Source organism: Stenella coeruleoalba (genome assembly GCF_951394435.1).
Source record: "Stenella coeruleoalba genome assembly, chromosome: 8".
In the NCBI taxonomy this organism is placed as follows: domain Eukaryota; kingdom Metazoa; phylum Chordata; class Mammalia; order Artiodactyla; family Delphinidae; genus Stenella; species Stenella coeruleoalba.
Genome location: NC_137154.1, coordinates 9386738 through 9407437, shown reverse-complemented (window position 1 = coordinate 9407437; position 20700 = coordinate 9386738). Strand labels below are relative to the sequence as shown.

At 51.9% G+C, this 20700-nt stretch overlaps 1 protein-coding gene across 4 annotated transcripts in view; it reads left to right on the top strand.

The window, feature by feature from the left end:
* Positions 1 to 18130, top strand: part of INCENP (inner centromere protein) — a 29593-nt gene extending 11463 nt beyond the window's left edge. For 2 of the 4 annotated variants that reach the window (XM_079928163.1, XM_079928162.1), the window contains exons 8-18: positions 359 to 410; positions 857 to 974; positions 1044 to 1175; positions 8126 to 8235; positions 8308 to 8428; positions 8804 to 8926; positions 10225 to 10355; positions 11975 to 12053; positions 12233 to 12340; positions 13596 to 13746; positions 15240 to 18130. In XM_079928163.1, the coding sequence (XP_079784289.1) occupies positions 359 to 410; positions 857 to 974; positions 1044 to 1175; positions 8126 to 8235; positions 8308 to 8428; positions 8804 to 8926; positions 10225 to 10355; positions 11975 to 12053; positions 12233 to 12340; positions 13596 to 13746; positions 15240 to 15454 (1340 nt within the window). In that variant the 3' untranslated portion in view covers positions 15455 to 18130. Of the gene's footprint in view, positions 1 to 358; positions 411 to 856; positions 1176 to 8125; positions 8236 to 8307; positions 8429 to 8803; positions 8927 to 10224; positions 10356 to 11974; positions 12054 to 12232; positions 12341 to 13595; positions 13747 to 15239 lie in introns of all 4 variants that reach the window. The other 2 variants (XM_079928161.1, XM_079928160.1) reach the window with 1 other exon arrangement.
* The last annotated feature ends 2570 nt before the right edge of the window (positions 18131 to 20700 follow it).

Genomic DNA, 20700 nt, shown 5'->3' with positions numbered 1-20700 from the left:
AAGCCGCTCAAGGGGCCCGTTAGAGCTTGCAGCTTGTGTAGGTTTCTGCCCCCGGCTCTCAGTGTTAGAGGTGGGTGAGATGTGGTTAGGGCCACCTCGATGGGACTGTCCTGCTGTTCTCGCCCCAGAGGCCAGGCCTGGGGGCGAGGGATCTGCGGGCTGCGGGCAGCGTGCCAGCTCTGCGCGTCCACAGAGGGGTCACGGCCGGGCAGTGCTAAGCCTGATGCTTCTGCTCCTGGCTACCCTGGGGTCTGCCGGGAAGAGAGCCTCGCCCCTGCCACGGCCACTGCCGGTGGGCGTGTTCCCCTGACCCCTCCGTGCTCTCCCGATCGCCCCCCTGAAACCGCTTTCTCCACAGAGGCCAAGACTGACCAAGCAGATGGCCCCAAGGAGCCGCCTCAGAGTGTCAGGTTCGCATGCGGGAAGGCGTGTGCAGGCGACCATTTTGAGGGGCCCAGAGGGGCACGAACCTTGAGTCCTCCCTCGGGAAGGGTGGGCGTGTGGTCAGGGACCTCCGTGTCCTCTCAGCAGGGGTGGGGACTGGCGCTCTCACTTAATAACAGAGGTGGCTTCAGGCTGTGGGAGGAGCCTGACCTGGGGGTGGGCCACGGGATCCCAGACCCCCATCCTCCTGTGTCCTGGCCGTGTGACCTTGGACTGGTCACTCCCCTTCCTCTGAGTGGGCGGCAGAGGGTTGGTCAGGGAGACCCCACCTCTGCAGTGCCTTTCAATCTGGAGTCCCGGGGGCTGGGCCCAGTTCCATTCGCAAGGGGGACCTTTTCTGGGGCGTGACAGGGGGCGCTGGGGGGGACGCGAGGGCGGGCCCTGTGACACTGCTGCGCCCGCACGCTGGCAGGAGGAAGCGCAGCTACAAGCAGGCCGTGAGTGAGCTGGATGAAGAACAGCAGCTGGAGGATGAAGAGCTGCAGCCCCCCAGGAGCAAGACCCCTTCCCCGCCCTGTCCCGCCAGCAAGGTGAGTGTGAGTCTGCCCTCCCTCCGCCCCCTGCCCCGCCCACGGGCTCTGACCCTGGTCCCTCTGCAGGTGGTGCGGCCCCTCCGGACCTTCCTGCACACCGTGCAGAGGAACCAGACGCTCATGACCCCGACCTCGACCCCTCACAGCAGCGTGAAATCCTTCATGAAGCGCAACACTCCCCTGCGCGTGGACCCCAAGGTGAGGGCGGCCTGGCTGAAGGCTGCAGCATGTCCCCAGGCTGCTGGGAGCAGCGGGGGCCTGGGCCAAGGCGGGTGTGACCTGGCACTGGTCAAGAACCAGCTTGAGCCTCTGTGACCCTGGGCTACCTTGACATCTGGGGACTGTCCTGACTCCTTGGGCTCTGCACTGCAGCCTAGAGGCTCGGCCGGCTCAGGGTGACCTCCCGGGTCTGGGATCCGGGGCTGGGAAGTGGCAGAATTGGCCTGGCTGGCCACCGCCGTGGCCATCCATCCCCAGGCACCGCCCCTGTTCCCTCCCGGCGGCCTGAGTAGTTAAGGTGAGGGACTCACGTGGACGCTGACTTGGGGATGAGGCCTGGGTGACGTGAGAGGAGTGGTGGCGCTGGGAGAGGGCGCAGGCCCCAAGCAGACTCACTGGCGTCTTCAGGAGGGCGGCCTGCTTTCCGGGATGCCCTCCACCTGGCATTAACTCTTGGCTTTTTCCTTGTCTCCTCTTCTCCACAGTGCAGCTTTGTCGTAAGTAAAGCCTTTCCCTGTCCTGTAACCTAGCTCCACCCAGCACTTACCCGCCGTAGCCCTGTCCCTGCAAAACTGACAGCACTTGTAGAGGCACTAACATCATCAGTGGGAGCATTAAGGGGGCCAGGAGGTGGGAGGTGAGCTAGAGTTGCTGGCTGGCTGGCCCGCCGGCCCTGCAGTTCTGGAGCCGATGTCCTCCCTCTGCAGAGCCTGCCCAGGAGGATGAGAGGGGGTGTGGTCCCCAGGCAGGAGGAAGCAGAGGGGGTGTGACCTGCGATGGGTCACCAGGGCCACATCTTGCAGTGTTCCCCCCCAGCCACGTCCCTCCCACCTCGCCGGTGCCGGGCTTGCCCTCAGGGTCTGGGGCTGCAAAGAGAATAGACAAGGCATCTCTGACCCCAGGCCACCGAGATTTACAGGATCGCAGACCTAAGCTGCTGCCTTGAGGGGTAGGGCAGTGGGGAAAGGAGATCTGGGTCTGCTGGGTAACGGTGGAACTGTCAGTGCCATCCTCCAGAAAGAAGGCCACAGAAGCTGTTCTCTTCTCAGATGCCCCAGAGCTGAGCTGGACCACCGGCTGCGTGCAAGGAGCCATGGGGGCCTGGGACCTGCTCGGCCCACAGTCCCAGCTCCCAGGGTCTCCCGAGCAGCTGCAAGGTTGCATCCCCCGAGTCCTTTAGTGTCCGCTGGCACTTTGAAGGCCACCTACCTGGAGGGCTTCTGCCTCCAGCCAGGGGTCTTAGGGCCCCAGGAGCACTGCCGTGGAGCTTGACAGATCAAGAGGCTGCCCAGCAGCTGGACAGGCAGGTCCTGAACTGGCCTCTCCTGCAAGAAGGCTGGTCCCATCTGGGTGGACAGGGCCATGGCGTGTCATCCAACATGCCAGCAAGCAGGCTGTGTGGTTCTTATGTACCTGTCTTTGTGCCAGGGCCCTACTAGGCACCTGGGCCCACAGCCGTGAACCAGCCTTGGACTTTTTCCTCCTACAAGGAGCTACCTGTGCCCCACCCAGACTGATCGGGGCCTTGCAGGAATGACCAAGAGGTTCAGGAAGCTGCCCTTTCCTGCTTTGGGGAGCCCAGGTCCCTGCATGCGACATCTGCGCGGGTGGGACAGTCCTCAGGAGGCCAGGGGACCTACCTAGGTAGGTCGCTGTGGCATTGGACTGGTTTCCTAACCTTTGGGCCTAAATTTCCTTGGCTACAAAGTGTGGAGACAGAGGTTCATTCAGGGAGATTGGATGAAGCAGGGAGCAGTAGCGAGTGTCAAGCACCCAGCACGGGGATCGGCATGAAGTGGTTGTTTGATGGGTGGCAGAGAGGCTGCTCATTGGAGACCCCTGGAGGCAGAAGGGGCTGCACAAGCTTTTGGATCCCTCCCACCCTCTGCTTTGGGCTTGATGGTGGCCCCTGGGGAGCAGCCCACCTTCCAAGGTTGGGGCAGAGGAAGCACGGATTCTATGACCGAAGAAACGCTTGTTTTCTTCTATAAAATTCACAGTGCAACAGGATAAATGCTCTGACCTGGGCTGGGAAATCCTAATAGTCAAGCTTCGGGACAAAAGCCTGTTTTGCTGAGCCCTGCTGAGAGTAGGAATCTGGGGGCAGGACGAGAGGGTGGCGAGCGCTCTGGGTGCCACGTGGCCTTTGTTTCCCAGGTGCTTTCCTCATAGGCCAGCGGGCGGTGTGGCCTCTTGCTGGGTTTCCCTGGGTCCGTGTGGTTGGAGAGCACAAGGCCACCTGCTCCCTCCCTGAGGGGTCCTCCCAAAGGCCAGCATCCTCCCCAGCCTGGCTTCCTACCCCAGCTTGGCTTCTATGACTCATGATCATCTCTCTTCATTTCTCTTTCCATCTTTAAAAAAAAAATTTTATATTAAAAAACATTTTACAGTAAAACTTATGTTAAAAATTATCATACGGTGAAATCTATCCTTTGTGAAAGCATAGGTTTATGTAACCACTACAGCAGTTGGGATGCAGAGCGGTTCCATTACCCCACAAGACTCCCTCCCCCACCCCTACCGCGTGTTCTTCATCACTATAGTTTTTGTCTTTTTGAGAATGTCGCATGAGTGTAATCATACGACAGGTGACCTCTTGAGATTGGCTTACTCAGTATAACGCTTCTGAACTCAGTCATTACATTTGAATTCAGTTTCTTGTAGACAGCATACAGTTGAGTCAGGGTGGTGGTTTTGTTTCTTTTAAAAATCTAACAGTGTCTTATTTGATATATTTAGTGGTATGTTTCAATTTATGTCTACTGTTTTATTATTATTGGCTGTTACCTTTGTTTTTTTCTTCTGTCTCCCCTTTCTTGCCTTTTTTGGGGTCCCTTGACATTTTTTAGTATTCCATTTTAATTTGTCTCTTGCGATTCGGACTATATCATTTTTAGGGTTTTTAATGGTTGTTTTGAGGCATTACATACTTAACTTTCACAATTACTTTAGCATCAGTATCTTTTTTTTTTTTTTTTTTTTTTTTTTTTTTGCATTACGCGGGCCTCTCACTGTTGTGGCCTCTCCCATTGCGGAGCACAGGCTCCAGACGCACAGGTTCAGCGGCCATGGCTCACGGGCCTAGCCGCTCCGCGGCATGTGGGATCTTCCCGGACTGGGGCACGAACCCGTGTCCCCTGCATCGGCAGGTGGACTCTCAACCACTGCGCCACCAGGGAAGCCCAAGCATCAGTATCTTATCAGTTGAATTGGAATGTAGAAACCTTACCACCTATAGATGCCTTGACTTCCCACTGTGTGTGATCGTTGTCTTACATATTCCATCTCCATACATCGATGACTCCAGCAGAATAATTTTTGTTTTCAACTGTCAAACATTTTAAAGAAACTCAAGAGGAAAAGAAGTCTTGATATTTACCCAGATATTTGTCATTTCTCTTCTTCATTCTTGAAGCTTCACCTTTCCTTCTGGTATTATTTCTCTTCTGTCTGAAAAACTTCCTTTAGCAATTCTTTGAGAAGTCTGCTGGCAACAAGTTCTTTATTTGAGAAAGTTTATTTCCCTTCATTTCTGAAGGATATTTTCACTGAATATAGGTAGAGTTCCGGATTAACAGTTCTTTCCTTTTAGCAATCTTAAAATGTGCTCCTTCCGTCTGGCCTCCAAACTTTCTGATGAGAAATCCCCAGTCATTCAAATCATTGCTCCCTGATAGATAATGTGTCTTTTTTCTTCTGGTGCCTGCTTTTCAGAATTTTTTTTCCTTTGTTTTAATAATAAGTTTTTAGCAGTTTGATTCTTTTGTGGCTGGACATGGGTTTCCTTGGGTTTATCCTGTTTGGGTTTTGATGACCTTCTTGAATCTGTAGATTTATATCTTTCAGCAAAGCTGGACATCTTCAGCCATTATTTCTTCAAGGTTTTGGGGTTTTTTTCAGTATTTCATAGACTTTTTTTTTTTTTTCCCCACACCACACGGCTTGCGGGATCTTCCCCAACCAGGGATTAAACCCAGGCCACCGCAGTGAAAGCCCAGAATCCTAACCACTAGGCCACCAGGGAAGTCCTCATAGAACTTTTGTTGTCATCTCACAGTTCCCTCAGGCTCTGTTAATTTTTCTTCCGTATATTTTCTCTCTGTGTTTAGATTGGCTAAATTTTGATTTATCTTCATGTTTTCTCCATTCTGCTCTTGGATCTGTCCACTGAATTTTTTTTTTTTCAGTTATTGTATTTTTAGTTCCAAATCGCCATTTGCTGCTTCTTTAGATCTTCTAGTTGCTGAGATTTTCTGTTTTTCCAGTTGTCTTAAGAGTGCTGTGATTATTTGTTGGGGCATTTTTGTCAGAGAATTCCAACCGGACATCTTGGCATTGGTGTCTGTTGATTGCCTTTTCCCGTGGGAGTTGAGATTTTCCTGGTCCTCGTATGCTTAGTAACTCTGGATTGCAGCCTGCACATTTTGAATATGATGTTAGGAGACTCTGGGTCTTGTTTAAATCTTATGGAGACTGTTGATCGTTTGCTTTGGCAGTAACCCACTGGTTCTGGCTGTGGTTCCAACCTGCTTTCTGTGGCCTGTGGTTCCAATGTCCATTCAGATTTCAAAGCCTTTACCGTGCTCTTTGGATCTGTCGTGGGTGTGCCAGTCAGCGGTCCGTCTGGGATCTGGCAGGTGGCCTGAGAGTTTAGTTCTCAGAGTTTCAGGTGTGATAGTTCGGGTCAAATCCAAACATCTCCAGTTTGGTGCTGCACCCGGGAGTTCATAAACACCTTATGGTATTACTTTCTCAATCTATCCAGTACTTTCCTCTTCTCTGGGGCTCCCCCTTTCTGCCCCCCAGCCAGGAAGCTGGGGCCTTAGTTCTTCTGCTCTGCTGTGTGCTCCCCTAACCACGTGGAGGGCCTCCCGCTGGGAGACAGAAAGAAAGGCAACAGTGTTTCCCAGCATTTTGGGATCACAGCTCCATAGTGTGGCATGGAAGGTTCTCCTCCTTGAGTTTTGACTCTGCAGGTTCCAGTAACTGCTGCTGTCCCCGTTGCCACAGGATTGCTTGTGGGCCAGAGCATGAGAGAAGGGAGAAAAGAGGGAAAAAACCATAGCGTTTTGAGTCAGAACCAGAGGGCTCTTCCTGGAGTTCTGTCAGCACCTCGGTGATCTCTTTGGGGTCTCAGGCTTCACTGAGTTAGTGCTGGAGGGAAAAAAAAGCATTCAGCTCATTGCTGGTTCGGTGACGCTTCAAAGCTTGGCCTCCTTCCCCAGTCTGCCTGCGGCTGTTTACCTTGCAGAGGCCTCAAATAACTGCTCCGTGCATTCTGTTAGGTTATACACCACATGTAGTGGGAGAGACAGATGGGAGTGTCCACTCCATCTCACCCAGAACCGGAGCCCTTCTCTCCGTCTTTAGGATGGTATTACCTTGGGGCCAGATTTCTAGGTGGGAAATCTGTAGTCAAGGTCAGTGGCCAAGGAGAAATGGACAGTAAGGCCGATGGGTGGCTTAGCCCAGAGGTGGTGTCTACTGGGAGCCAGGCTGGGGTGAGGGGTGGGCCTCTAGTCCAGGTCCCAGCCTCTACCCTTATCCCCTGACCGTTACTGGTAAAGCACCAGTCTCGTCCTTGGCCAGGGAGGGCTTGGAGGCCCCACCTGTCCTGCTGGTTGCCTACTGCTATGGCCATGCCCCTGGGGCTTTCTGGGCCTGTGGAGGAGGAGGGTACCAGCATCGATCTGCTGAAGCAACTAGGACTTTTAAAAAGTTGTTTTTGAAATTTGTATGTAGCCGTATCACAAGAAGTTTGGAAAATGAAGGGGAAAAAATGCCATCCCTAATCAGTGTCACCAGCCTATATAGTAACCTCTGTTAGCATTTGACAGTATTTTCTTTTTTTTTCAGCTGTTAGGAAAGAGTCGATACACTGTGTGTGTGTGTGTGTGTGTGTGTGTGTGTATACACTCGTAAAAGTTATAAAGCATAATAATAAAAAATTAACACATGTGTACCCATCCATCCCCTTAAATAGAACATTAACCATAACTTTCAAAGCTGCCTTTCTGTCCCTTCCCAATCTGGTTCTTTTTTTCTTTTTATTATTACTTTTGGCTGCGTTGGATCTTTGTTGTTGCATGCGGGCATTTTCTACTTGTGGCGAGCAGGGGCTGCTCTTCCTTGCGGTGCGCGGGCTTCTCATTGCGATGGCTCCTCTTGTTGCAGAGCACAGGCTTTAGGCACGCGGGGTCAGTAGTTGTGGCTCGCGGGCTCTAGAGGGCAGGCTCGGTAGTTGTGGCGAACGGGCCCAGCCGCTCTGCGGCGTGTGGGATCTTCCCGGACCAGGGCTTGAACCCGTGTCCCCTGCATTGGCAGGCAGATTCTCAGCCACTGCACCACCAGGGAAGTCCCTCATTCTTAACTCTTTTATCAAATATAACTTTTTATATAGTTATAACCTCCGCTAACAGAGGTTACTATAGGCTGGTGAAGTAGATTAGGGATGGCATTTTTTTCCTTTATTTTCCAAACTTCTTGTGATGTGGCTATATAATAATTTCAAAAACAACTTTTTCAAAGTACTAGTTGGGGGCTTCCCTGGTGGCGCAGTGGTTGAGAGTCCGCCTGCCGATGCAGGGAACGCGGGTTCGTGCCCTGGTCCGGGAAGATCCCACATGCCGCGGAGCGGCTGGGCCCGTGAGCCATGGCCGCTGAGGCTGCGCGTCCGGAGCCTGTGCTCCGCAACGGGAGAGGCCACAACAGTGAGAGGCCCGCGTACTGCAAAAAAAAAAAAAAGAGAAAAGTACTAGTTGGTTCAGCAGATCAATCTGAATCATCCAGTCTTGAGCCTTACTTTTGTGTTGCCCACACCTTGGCAGGGCTCAGGTGAGGGCACTCGTGACTCAGGCCCTTGGGGGGCCTTTGGGGTCGTCCTGGCCCAGCGCGGGGCTGCCCTCACTCCCCCACCGCCACCCCCCCAGGCGAAGGAGCGGCAGCGCCTGGAGAACCTGCGGCGGAAGGAGGAGGCCGAGCAGCTCCGCAGGCAGAAGGTGGAGGAGGACAAGCGGCGCCGGCTGGAGGAGGTGAAGCTGTAAGTGCCCGCCCCCCCCCCATCCGGCTCCCCCGGCCTTGCTGGGCCCCCGTGACCACCCTGTGCCCGCAGGAAGCGTGAGGAGCGCCTCCGTAAGGTGCTGCAGGCCCGGGAACGGGTGGAGCAGATGAAGGAGGAGAAGAAGAAGCAGATCGAGCAGAAGTTTGCTCAGATCGACGAGAAGACGGAGAAGGTGCAGGCCTCGGGCTGTGGGTAGCAGCTTCCGCGGGCTGGGCCCTGGCGGGACCCAGGCCCGTCACACTGGGTGGCCCGAGGGTTAGGACTGGACCCGTCGGGAAGTTACGGGTTTGATGCCCTATATCCCTCTCGTGGCCGTCCGTGGGGTCTGTTCTGAGCCACGTGGAGGGTGGAAGGTCTGCCCGGGACCGAGCACAGCCCTGCGCTCCTGGCAGGTCTGGCTCCCGGGTGCCCCCTTCCCCGGGCTGTGGGGGAGCTAGCCGGGGCCCCAGGGACATGGAGTATCTGCCCTGCTGCGTACTGGGCCCCACCCTGTACGGCTGAGTGGCGGGGGGCTGCTCCAATGGGCGTCTGCGGGTGGGCTCCGCAGGCCAAGGAGGAGCGGCTGGCCGAGGAGAAGGCCAAGAAGAAGGCGGCGGCCAAGAAGATGGGGGAGGTGGAGGCGCGCAGGAGGCAGGAGGACGAGGCGCGGAGGCTCAGGTGGCTACAGCAGGTACGCACGCCGGGCTCACGCAGCAGGAGGCCGGCACTGCCTCCGCGCCCCTGGGCCGCTGGGCTCACCCCCTGCGTCGGGTTGATCTTGGTGGGTCTTGCTGCCTTGAGCTCACAAGGAGGTTTCACGAAGGCCATGGAGGTGGGGACGGGGACGGGGACCCGCCCTGTGTTTTCTGTAGAGGCAGCAGTTTGAGGGTTAAGTGCGCGGACTCTGGAGCCAGACTTCCAATCTCAGTTCTGCCATGTATTAGCTGTGTGACCCTGGGTGGGTTATTTGGCCTCTCTGTGCTTTGGTTCCTTCAGGTAGCAGTGGTATCTACTCGATAGGGTTGTTGCGAGGATTAAACGTTCTGCCTCTAAGATGACGGGCCCACCTCTTCCTGGGAACTGTCGGTCTTACGACTCTAGGGAACACAGATCTGGCATTAGGGGGTCATAAGACTAATGGCTAAGATTTATGGAGTTTTTACATTGTGCCAGGCACTGTTCTAAGTGCGTCATGTGTATAAACTCAGCAGTCTTAGGAGGCGTGGGCGTGACTGTTGTCCCCATTTTATCAATGAGGGTAAAACCGAGGCCAGAAGGCTTCTGTGACTCGCCTCGTGTCACCCAGCTCACGAGTTTGGCTTCGTCCAGTCTGTACCCTTAACTACTAAATCTGCCGCTGCAGCAAAAGAAGTTGTTGCAAGACGCGCCTCAGGCCGGTTGCCGTGGTCCTTGTGGGTGGAGCCTCGTATGGGGTGTCCCTGGGCTCAGCCCCTGCTGTTATTTTTTTAAATTTATTTATTTATATTTATTTCTCTAAATTTTTGGCTGCGTTGGGTCTTCGTTGCTGCACGCGGGCTTTCTCTAGTTGCGGCGAGCGGGCGCTACTCTTCATTGCAGTGCACGGGCTTCTCATTGCGGTGGCTTCTCTTGTTGCGGAGCACGGGGTGTAGGTGCATGGGCTTCAGCAGTTGTGGCACACAGCCTCAGTAGTTGTGGCGTGTGGGCTCAGTAGTTGTGGCTCACAGGCTCAGTAGTTGTGCTGCACAGGCTTTAGTTGCTCCGCGCATGTGGGATCTTCCCGGACCAGGGCTCGAACCCGTGTCCCCTGCATTGGCAGATGGATTCTCAACCACTGCGCCACCAGGGAAGTCGGCCCCTGCTGTTCTTGACGCGAGAGGAGCTTCTGGGAAGGACAGGCCCTCCGGCCAGCTGCTCCTCCCCCCACCCCCCCTTCCTCCCTCCCAGACCCGCTCTTGCCTCTCCAGCCCGGGCTGGCCTGCGAACCCTGACCTTGCTCTCTGGTCACAGGAGGAGGAGGAGAGGCGCCACCAGGAGCTGCTGCAGAGGAGGAGGGAGGAAGAGCAGGAGCGGCTGCGGAAGGCGGCCGAGGCCAAGAGGCTGGCGGAGCAGCGCGAGCTGGAGCGGCTGCAGGCCGAGAGGTGAGGCGTCGCGGAGGCCCGGCGCCCAGGTGACTCTGTGGCGCCTCGCTGTCACATCAGCCGTCCTCCTGTGCGTGTGTGGCTGACACACAGATGTAGCCGTCACCCAGAGGCAGCTCCCGCCTTCACTCGGGAGTTTGGAAAAGAAGGACAGGCTTTCTTCCTGGCTCCAGACGTGGTGTGTTGGCTGCTGGAGATTCAAGGAGTAACGGGCAGGGTCGCTCGGGATTGTGTCTCTGTTCTGCTTCCAGCCGGATGAGCTGAGCCCTTTGGTTCATTCTTTTCTCAGCTGACATAAGGGGGCGGTGGGGCCGCAGGACGAGCCAGCATTTCTCAGCAGCCACTGAGGGCCTTTGGTGGCAGAGTCAGGCCACCACGTGCTGTGATTCATTGCAGGGCCTTCGGCACCCCTGGCTCGTGCCCACCGCGCGTGCTCCTCAGGGCTGGTGATGACTCGGGCTGACCCCCCACCAACATTTCCAGACTGTCCCGCCTCCCCGCAACTGGGGACCGTGGCAGATGAGTCCTCGCAGAGGCAGTGGTCTCTGCGATAGGCGAGAATTCCACGTTTAGTTCCACAGGCGTTTATCCAAGGCCAGTCCCTGTGCCGGGTTGTGCTGGGTCCTGGGGATGCCGAGGAGGGTAAGCCTCCGTCACCACTGGCCAGGAGACATGTGGGATCCTACGCCTGTGTGCAGATGCGGACTCCCCCGTGTGCGTGTAGACTCGGGCGGGCCCAGGCCCAGGCCTGGCCTCTCTCCTGCTTCCACCCACTGGGAAACACCAGGCAGCACTTTTTTCCGTGTCTTTGTGGGTGGCTACAGGCCCAGTGGAGAAGGAGGTGGGTCACAACCAGAGGGCTGACTGCGTCAGGGCCATCGTGTTTTTTGGCACAAAGGGGTCCCTGGTCCTGTGGGCAGAATCAGAGACAGGAGTCTGGGAGGGGGACAGAGGGCGGCAGCTGATGTGACTTTAGAATTGGATGTGTGTCGGGCAGCGCCAGGGGCTTCAGGGGGTGGCGACGGTCATAACGTTTGGCAGCTTGGGTGGGTACCGAGCCACACGCTTTCCACACATTTCCTTGTTTAATTCTCACCTGAAGACACCTGCAGCGTGGGTACCAGCTGCTCCACTTCCCGGAGGGGGACACAGGTCCAGAGAGGTTCCATGACTTGTTCAGGGTCATGAGCGAGTAAGTGCAGGTGGCTCTGAGCCGTGAACAGCCCCTCCCTGCTTCGTGTCAGGCTTGGGGCCGGGTGTTGGCCTGTGGGTCAGGACGAGTGGCGGTAGCTCAGATGACCTGATTTTGTTCTCGTGGCAGCTCTGGAGGAAAGGTGTTCTGTTCCCCATTGCACAGCAGGCAAGACTGAGGCACGGAGGTCTGAGTGGTGTGGAGGCGCGGGGCCCAGCTGGCGGGCCTCGGGGCTGAGTGCTCCTGGACCCTCAGCTGAGCGCTCCTAGCCCCTTGGGCGCCAGCACAGCTGCTGGCTCTTCGCTGGCATGCCCGTCCTGCCATTCCCTCCTCTGCGGCGTGTGCCAGGGCCCTGGCTTCCCTGGCAAGGGTGGAACGGGGCCGGGCCTCAGCTTCCCGCCCTGACATGCTCTTGCTCGGTCCTCAGGGAGCTGCAGGAGAGGGAGAAGGCCCTGCGGCTACAGAAGGAGCGGCTGCAGAGGGAGCTGGAGGAGAAGAAGAAAAAGGTAAAGGGGAGCCGGGCCTGTGGCTCCCACGGGGTCTGCCCTGAGCTTTGGGCTGGGAGGCCTGGTCCAGGGGCCCTGGTGCAGGAGCTGCCCTGCCTGCCTCGCTGCGCGGCGTTGGTGGGGGGGAGGGGAGAATGCACACGTGGTCTGTGACATCCCGCCCTCCGCCGGGGTCCCAGGAAGAACAGCAGCGCCTGGCTGAGCAGCGGCTGCAGGAGGAGCAGGAGAAGAAAGCCAGGGAGGCCGCGGCGGCCAGCAAAAGCCTGAACGTGACCGTGGACGTGCAGGTGAGGCCCGGGCATCAGGGTGGAGAGGGCCCCCTGGCTCTCATTATTCTCTTCCCGGTAGCCGGAGGCACAGGCTGTATGTATTAGGACCATAAGAAAGTGGAAGCATACAGTTGGCCCAGTTATTTTTTTACTATATTTGAAATATATCTTCTTCCTTATTCTGAAAGTAGAATTTGTTGTAAAAAAAAAAAAAAGAAAAGAAAAGAAACTAACCTTTATAAAAGAATATAAAGCAAAAGAAAGGTACCCCCAGAGGGAAAGTCTCAGTCTGGTGTCTATCTTTCTATACGTTACGTGTAAATACGTTTTATACACACACTTTCTCTCACACACACATATGCGTAGTTGTAAATGGGCACAGACTACCCACACTGTCGTAGTCTGTTCGTGCTGCTGCAACAAATTACCCTAGACTGGGTGGCTTAAACGACAGACACGCTGGGAAGTCCAGGGTCAAGGCGCTGGCAGATCCAGTGTCTGATGAGAGCCCTCCTCTGGTTCACAGACGGCCGTCTTCTCGCTGTGTCCTCACATGGCCAAAGGGGAGAGGGAGCTCTCTTTTCTAAGGGAACTAATCCGGTTCATGAGGGCTCTGCCCTCATGACCTGAGTACCTCCCGAAGGCCCCACCTCCAAATACCATCACATCGTGGGTTAGGATTTAACATGGGAATTGGGGGGGAATACATTTAGTCCACAACACATACCATTTGGCAGCTTGATTTTTTCTCATTTTTTTCCTTTCATTTAATGTATCCTAGACGTCTGTCTGTTTCACCGCTTGTAAATCTCTTACTTTTGACCGCTGTGTTCCAGTTAGTGGTACCAGAAGGTCTTTAACCAGTCCCTAATGACAAGCATTTAGGCTGTTAATGCTGTTACAAACAAAATGTAATATAAGGTTTTCATTGCAACACCGTTTAAGATGTTGAAAACTTGGAAGTTAGCTGAACCACACGGTTAAATTACAAATCCTGGGGTTCCCAGTGAACTGCCCTGCCGCGGGTCACAGGACACACACTGACACACTAACCTAGAAGGATGTTTACAACATACTTTCATATGAAAAAGGAAGACATGGAGTCATGTATATGGTGTGATTTTTTTTTTTTTTTTAAATTAAAAAGCGACCCCTGAACCTTTTTCTTTTTTCCCGTGAAATGAGGGGAGGTGGCCAGAGCCCCATGCTCCTCAGTGGCGGGAGGCACCAGCCTGCAGGGCAGGCAGCTGAAGGCCTTGTTCATCTTTTCCAGTCTCCAGCTTGTACCTCGTATCAGATGACCCCACAGGGACACAGGGCACCCCCCAAGATCAACCCGGATAACTACGGGATGGATCTGAACAGCGACGACTCCACCGATGACGAGGCCCATCCCCGGAAGCCCATCCCCAACTGGGCCAGAGGTGTGCAGGGCCCGGATCTCCCCAGGAGAGCCGGGTCCCCACTTGTGACTTCGAGCCCTGGAGGGGGTGGCTCAGCGGCTGTGGGGGTCAGGAGCCCGTTGCACCCATGGGCTGGCAGCTCGAGTCGTTGGCCGACAAGTCTGCATCGGGCCTCGGGACGCGCCTGGGGAAGGGTGGGCGCCCTGTGGCCAGCGGGCTCACCTGAGGACCAGACCTGGACGTTGGGCGCTTGCATTCTCAACAGATACATTAGATTTCAGTGGCTGCTGGCAGGCATGGTGCTGGGTGTTCCACCTCAGACTCTATCTGGCTGCCCCTTTGGAGTCCCACCCAGCAGGCCACAGGGACCCAAATATGCTGCCTGGGGGTGGGAATAGAGCTAAGAGTAGTGGGGTTTCAGCAGCGCACAGAGCTGGAGCAAGGGGTTCCAGCCAGCTGGGGGAGGAGTTGGAGATGGGGATGGGGGTACTTGAGGCCCAGCAGGATGGGACGCTGAGTTTACAGGCTCTAAACAGGAGTGTGGGTAAGTGTGAAGGTGCCACCTCAGGCCTGGGTGCAAGGCCTCGGGGAGTGAGCAGGGCCAGTGCATGCAGCGGCTGCCTTACGGAGTTGGCCGAGCTGGGGGCGGGGCGGGCTGCAGTCTCGCTCCCCGGAGGAAGGGCCAGAACCCTGGAGGGGATCGGCGCTGTACAGAAGAGAGCTTGCTTTGTGAGTTTCACCTCATCTGAACCCCACAGTGACTGGAATCCGACTTCATCTCCTTAACGTCCAGTCATTCCGGAGTTGGCAGCGGGCAGGGGTCAGCGTGGCCGGGGAGCCCTTGACCTTTACCAACCTACTTAAACTCTCACTCCGTTTTCCCATCTGTGGAATGGGGGTGCTTAGAGCACCCAGCTGAGAAGGGCTATCGAGGATGAAGTGAGTTAGCGTAGGAAGGCCTGGTGCAGGGCAAGTGCCGGGCACACATTCTGCTTCCCGACCCCCCCGGGGTCCTCCTCAGCCTCGCTGGCCGGGCTCTGAGCCACCGGCAGTGTCAGCCTGCACCAGGCATCGTGGGGCTGTGGTGCTGATGAGATGAGTAGCCAACCAAGGTAGTCGAGGATGGCATCAGATGCTTTGGTTCTGGAGCTGGACTTGTCTTCAAATCCCGGCTCTGCCAGTCTCTAGCTGTGTGCCTCTGGGCAGATCTCACCCTTGTAAACCGGGGCGGGTAGAGGGCCTGCCTCCGAGGTGGCTGTGGGGATGAGGGGGTCATGCAGTGACCTCAGCCGAGCGCCTGGCTCACGTGAGTCGCTGGAGAGCAGCTGTAGGAGTGCACAGTGAGAGGTTATCCGTGTTTGGTTGGGGGGGGGGGGCGGCTGGAGGAGGGCCCTGAGAGGAGCTGATTTGACAGGAGGTGAAGGAATGCTGAGGTGGAGAGGGCGCCGAGGGCTCTTTGTGGGGGGCAGGGGGAGCGCCAGGGTAGTGACCCAGCCCTTGGTGTCCTCCTGCAGGCACCCAGCTTAGCCAGGCCATCATTCACCAGTACTACCACCCCCCGAACCTTCTGGAACTCTTCGGAACCATTCTGCCACTGGACTTGGAGGACATCTTCAAGAAGAGCAAGCCCCGCTACCATAAGCGCACCAGCTCCGCCGTGTGGAACTCGCCGCCCCTGCAGGGCACCAGGGTCCCTGGCAGCCTGGCCTACAGCCTGAAGAAGCACTGAGCCAGGCCCTCGGGCCTGCTGGGCAGCCTCAGCCTTCATCTGTGTCTGTATGTCTGTGTCTCTGTTGGTCTGGTGCCGTCCTGCCTCGTATCCTGTTGCTGAGGGTTCGGTCAAGTGTATATAGACGTCCTCTGTGGGCTACAGGGGGAAGGCGGCTCGGGCCTGTTGGGAGGCCAAGCTTGTTGGGTGTTTGGGGAAGACCCAGGGCCAGCCTTGCCTGGTCTGCTGACAGCACTCTGTAAATAGATTGTTAGAGTTCAACTGAATTTTAGCCTCTAGTGTTTGAGAGCTAGATTAATAAAGTCTGTTCCTTCATGCCTGCTGTGAGTATCATGAAGACTGCGCTCCTCTGCAGAAAGCCCCGGACCCTGGCCCCGTCTCGGGCCGCTGGATGGGCTGGAGGAATAGGACCTGCTTTTTCTCCTGGGATGTGCGTCAAGGCCACCTGGGTCCCACCCCCAGAGATGCCGACGGAGTGGGTGATTCTGATGCCACCCTGGACCACCCTGAGAAACACTTCAGTTACTTTCATGTTGGGGCAGGTGACGCTACTTCCTGTTTTTCTGGGGAGCGCCCTGCCTGTACAGGGGGGCTCATTCAGTGGGTAAGGCCTGGAGTTGAGGTCAGGGGAATTGGGCTCTTGACACAGCTCTGCCGCTTAAGAGAGGCCCTCAGCCCCTCCACGCCTCAGGCTCCACCCACCCTTGCTGCACGGATGGTGAAAGGACTTGAGAACGTGGACGTGCTGCTGAAGCAGGAGATCTGGGTTAGGAAGGGGCCGTCTCTGGAAACTACCTCGGGACCAGTACGTGCAAGTAGTTGAGATGTTTCTCCAACAAATCCAGGCAGCTGCTGATTCAATGCTTAGTGTCCGTGGAAGCTGGCCCTGCCCCATCGCTGCCAACCATGGTCTAAGCGTGCCTCAGCTTCATCATCTCCTACTCCAGCCCCTGGAATGGGGGTTGGTGAATTGGGGCCTATGGGCCAAATCAAGTCGCAGTCCATTTTTGTAAAGTTTCATTGGAACCCGCCCAGTAGAAATGAATGCCTGTTGTCTCCGGCTGCTCTGCTGAGGGCAGAGTTAAGTAGTTACAACAGAGGACTTATGGATCGCAAAGCTGAGAATATTTACTATGAACCTTTACAGAAGATGTTTGCTGACCCTGCTTTAGGACAAAATCAAGGCTGACTATAAGAGAGCTTTTTAAAATGAGTAAAGAGTGAATGCACACAACAGAATGAAATCTAGAAGATTCCACCACGCAAAGAAAAACATTTTACAGTTCATTCAAATACGGTGCGAATTTAAATTTGTTCCGTATGTTCTCTGATGGGAAACTGTTGTGTTGAGTCAACTGGTGAGTGTGTCTTTGCCTGAAACCACAATGTCAAAATATTACCTCTTATAAAAGCATATTTACATAGTGTGTTTGGGAAAAAAATTGTTATTCAGCAAAAAAGGTAGTTACAGGTTGCACTGCATCTTCACTAGTACTTGATATTGTCAGTGCTTCTTATTTTAGCCATTCTAATAGACGCGTAGTGAATTCTCACTGTGGTTTTAATTTGCATTTCCATAATAGCTGGTGATGGTGAACATCTGCTCACGTGCTTACTTGCCATCTGTGTATCTTCTTTGGCAAAGTGTTTGTTCAACTCATTTGTTCTTTTTGTTTTTTGGTTCCTTTTTTACTGGGCCACGATTTCTTTCTTCATGTGCCTTGTGGGTTTTTTTTTGTTTTTTTTTTTTGCCATGCCACATGGCATGTGAGATTTTAGTTCCTCAACCAGGGCACCAGGTATCAAACCCATGCCCCCCCTGCAGTGGAAGCACAGAGTCTTAACCACTGGGCCACCAGGGAAGTCCCTCATTTGTTCATTTTTAAATTGAGTTGTTAGTTTTCTTACTGTTGTGTTTAGAATCTCTACGTATTATGGGTACAAATGTGATGTCAGATACGTGCTTTGCAGTATTTTCTCCTAGTCTGCAACTTGTCTTTTCATTCACTTAACAGTATTTTTCATAGAGCACAAATTTTAATTTTGATGAAATCCAGTTTATCAGCTTTTTTTCCTTTTTATGGATGGTGCTTTTTTGGCTTCATGTCTAAGAAATCTTTGTCTAGCCCCAGTTCTCAAAAGATTTTCTCCTATATTTTCTTCTAAATAGTTTGTAGATTTATATATTACATTTAGGGTTATGATCTGTTTTGAGTTAATTTTTTTTTAATGTGAGGTTTATGTTTTTTGTTTTGGGAGCATATAGATAGATGGATGTCCAGTTGTTCTAGAACCATTTGTTTAAAAGACTATTCTTTTTCACTGAATTTCTTTTGTATCTTTGTCAAGAGTCAATCAGCCATATTTGTATGGGTCTATTTCCAGACTTTGTATTCTCTTTCGTTGATCTATGGGTCTGTCCTTTTACCAATACCACATGGTCAAGATTACTGTAGCTTTTATAAGTCTTAAAAATCTGGTAGTGTGATTTCTCCATCTTTATTCTTTGCAAAATTATTTTGGCTTTTCTATCAATTTTGCCTTTTCTGTATAAATTTTAGAATCAGCTTATCTATACAAAAACACTGCTGGGATTTTGATTGAAATTACATTAAATCTATATATTATAAGTTTGGGGAGAATTCACATGTTTATGCTAGTGAGTCTACTAATCCATGAACATGATATATCTCTTCATTTATTTACATCTTTGGTTTCTTTTATCAGCATTTTGCAGTTTCAGCATGCAGATCCTGTATAAGATTTGTTAGATTTAAAGCTAAGTATTTATTTTCTTGGAGCTGTTATAAATGGTATTGTCCTTCTAATTTTGGTTTCTACTTGTTCATTGCTAGTGTATAGAAATGCAGTTTCTATACTTTGATGTATTGACCTTGTATCTTGTGATGCAACTAAAGCAGTACTTAGAGGGAAATTTATAGCACTAAAATGCCTATGTTAGAAAAACAGTGTCAAATCAATGACGCTAGCTTCCACTTTAATAAACTAGAAAAAGAAGAGCAAACAAAAATATAAGCAGAATAAGGGAAATAACAAAGGTAGAGCAGAAGTCAGTGACATTGGAAAGAGAAAAATGATAGAGAAAATTTTATTAAACCCAAAGCTGGTTCTTTAAGAAGCTCAAAAAAAAAAAAAAAAATGTAAACCTCTGTTGAGGCTGATAAGGAGAAAAAGAGTAAACAAATGACCTATGTCAGGAATGAGAGGAAACACCACCACAGATTCTACAGATACTAAAACTAAAAGAGAATATTATGAACAACTTATGGTAATTTGACAATTTAAATGACATGGACACAAATTCCCTGGAAGATAAAAATTATCTCAGTTCACTCAAGAAAAAATATAAAATCTAAACAGCCCTATGTATGACAGAAGTTTAATTTGTAGTTTAAAATCTCACAAAAAGGGTCTTCCCTGGTGGTACAGTGGTTAAGAATCCACCTGCCAACTCAGGGGACATGGGTTCGATCCCCAGTCCGGGAAGACCCCACATGCCGCGGAGCAACTAAGCCTATGCGCCACAACTACTGAGCCCATGTGCCACAACTACTGAGCCCGCGCACGACAACTACTGAAGCCCGTGCGCCTAGAGCCCGTGCTCTGCAACAAGAGACGCCACCACAATGAGGAGCCCTCGCACCGCAACGAAGAGTAGACCACGCTCGCCACAACTAGAGAAAGCCCGCTCACAGCAACAAAGACCCAATGCAGACAAAAATAAATAAATTTTAAAAATAAATAAAATTTCACAAAGAACCCTCTAGACTTAGATCATTTTAGCGGTAAATGTTCAAGGAAGAAATAACACCAGTTCTACACAACCTCTCCCAAGAAATCAGAGGAAAAAATATTTTCCTGCTCCATCTATGTGGCCAACATTGCTCTGATCCCCAAACCAGACAAAAGACGTTGCAAAGAAGGAAAGCTAGAAGATTACCTGCCATGAACATCAAGGTTCTTTGAGTTTTAGCAAATGAAATCCAACAAATGACTCATATAAAGAGCATAATATATCTTAACCAAATAGGGTTTATCCCAGCATTGCAAAGTAGGTTTAACATTTGAAAGTCAATGTAATTCATATTAATACAGGGGGGAAATCATGTGGTTAAATTGATAGATACAGAAAGTGAGCGGGACAGTTTAACACTGATTCATGATAAAAGCTTTAAGCAAGTAACAATTTTAAGGGAATTTCCCCAGTTTGAAAAAGCCCTTCTACCAAAAAATCTTCAGCAAGCATGGTGAATGTCTGGATGCATTCCTCCTACTAACAGGTCCAATGCAAGGATGCCCACTGTCATTACTTCTGAACATTTTACTGGAGGTTCTAGCCAGTGCAAGAGGGCAGTAAAGAAAAAAGGTACGAGAAAGAAAGGATTAAAATTATATTCAGAGATGACTTGTAGAAAATCTCACAGTGTCTACAAAAGGATTAATAAGTGAGTTTAGCATGGATGCAGGGTACAAGATTAATATATGAAAACCGATTGTATTTCTATACACCTGCCTTGCACAATCAGAAGTTGAAATTAAAAAACAATGCAATGGATAATGTCCAAAATTATCAACATCTTAGTAAATTTGACAAAAGATGTGAAAGACCTGTATAGTAAAAAAAAAAAAAAAAAAAAAAATTGCTGAGAGAAACTAATGAAGACCTCAAAGGGATATGTATAATACAATGTTCATGAATTGGAAACTCAATGTTCTTAAGATGTCAATAAGAACAAATTTGAGGGGGCTACACTGCATAACTTCGTGACTATTACAGAGCTGCAGTAATCAGGATAGTATCGTATCAGTGTAAAGATAGACACACAGATCCATGGAATAGATCCGTGGAACTGTATAGAGTCCAGAAATAGAACTACATATGTATAGTCACTTGGTTTTTGACAAAGGTGGAAAGGGACTTCAGTGTGGGAAGGATAATGTTTTTCAAAAAATTGTCTTGGAACAATTGGATATATTTAAAAATCTCCCACCCTTCTCATACCATCTATCAGGTTAATTCATGATGGATCGTAGGCCTAAATGTAAAAACTAAAAATATAAAACTAGAGAAAAAATGGGACAAAATCTTATTATCTTTGTATTTGGCACAGATTTCTTACACGACACAAAAAGTATGAACTATAAAAAACGTCAAAATTTCAAACTTTTTGCCTTTTAAAAGTCACTGCTGCTAACCATTGCCCTGCCCCCATGCGTGAGGTGGT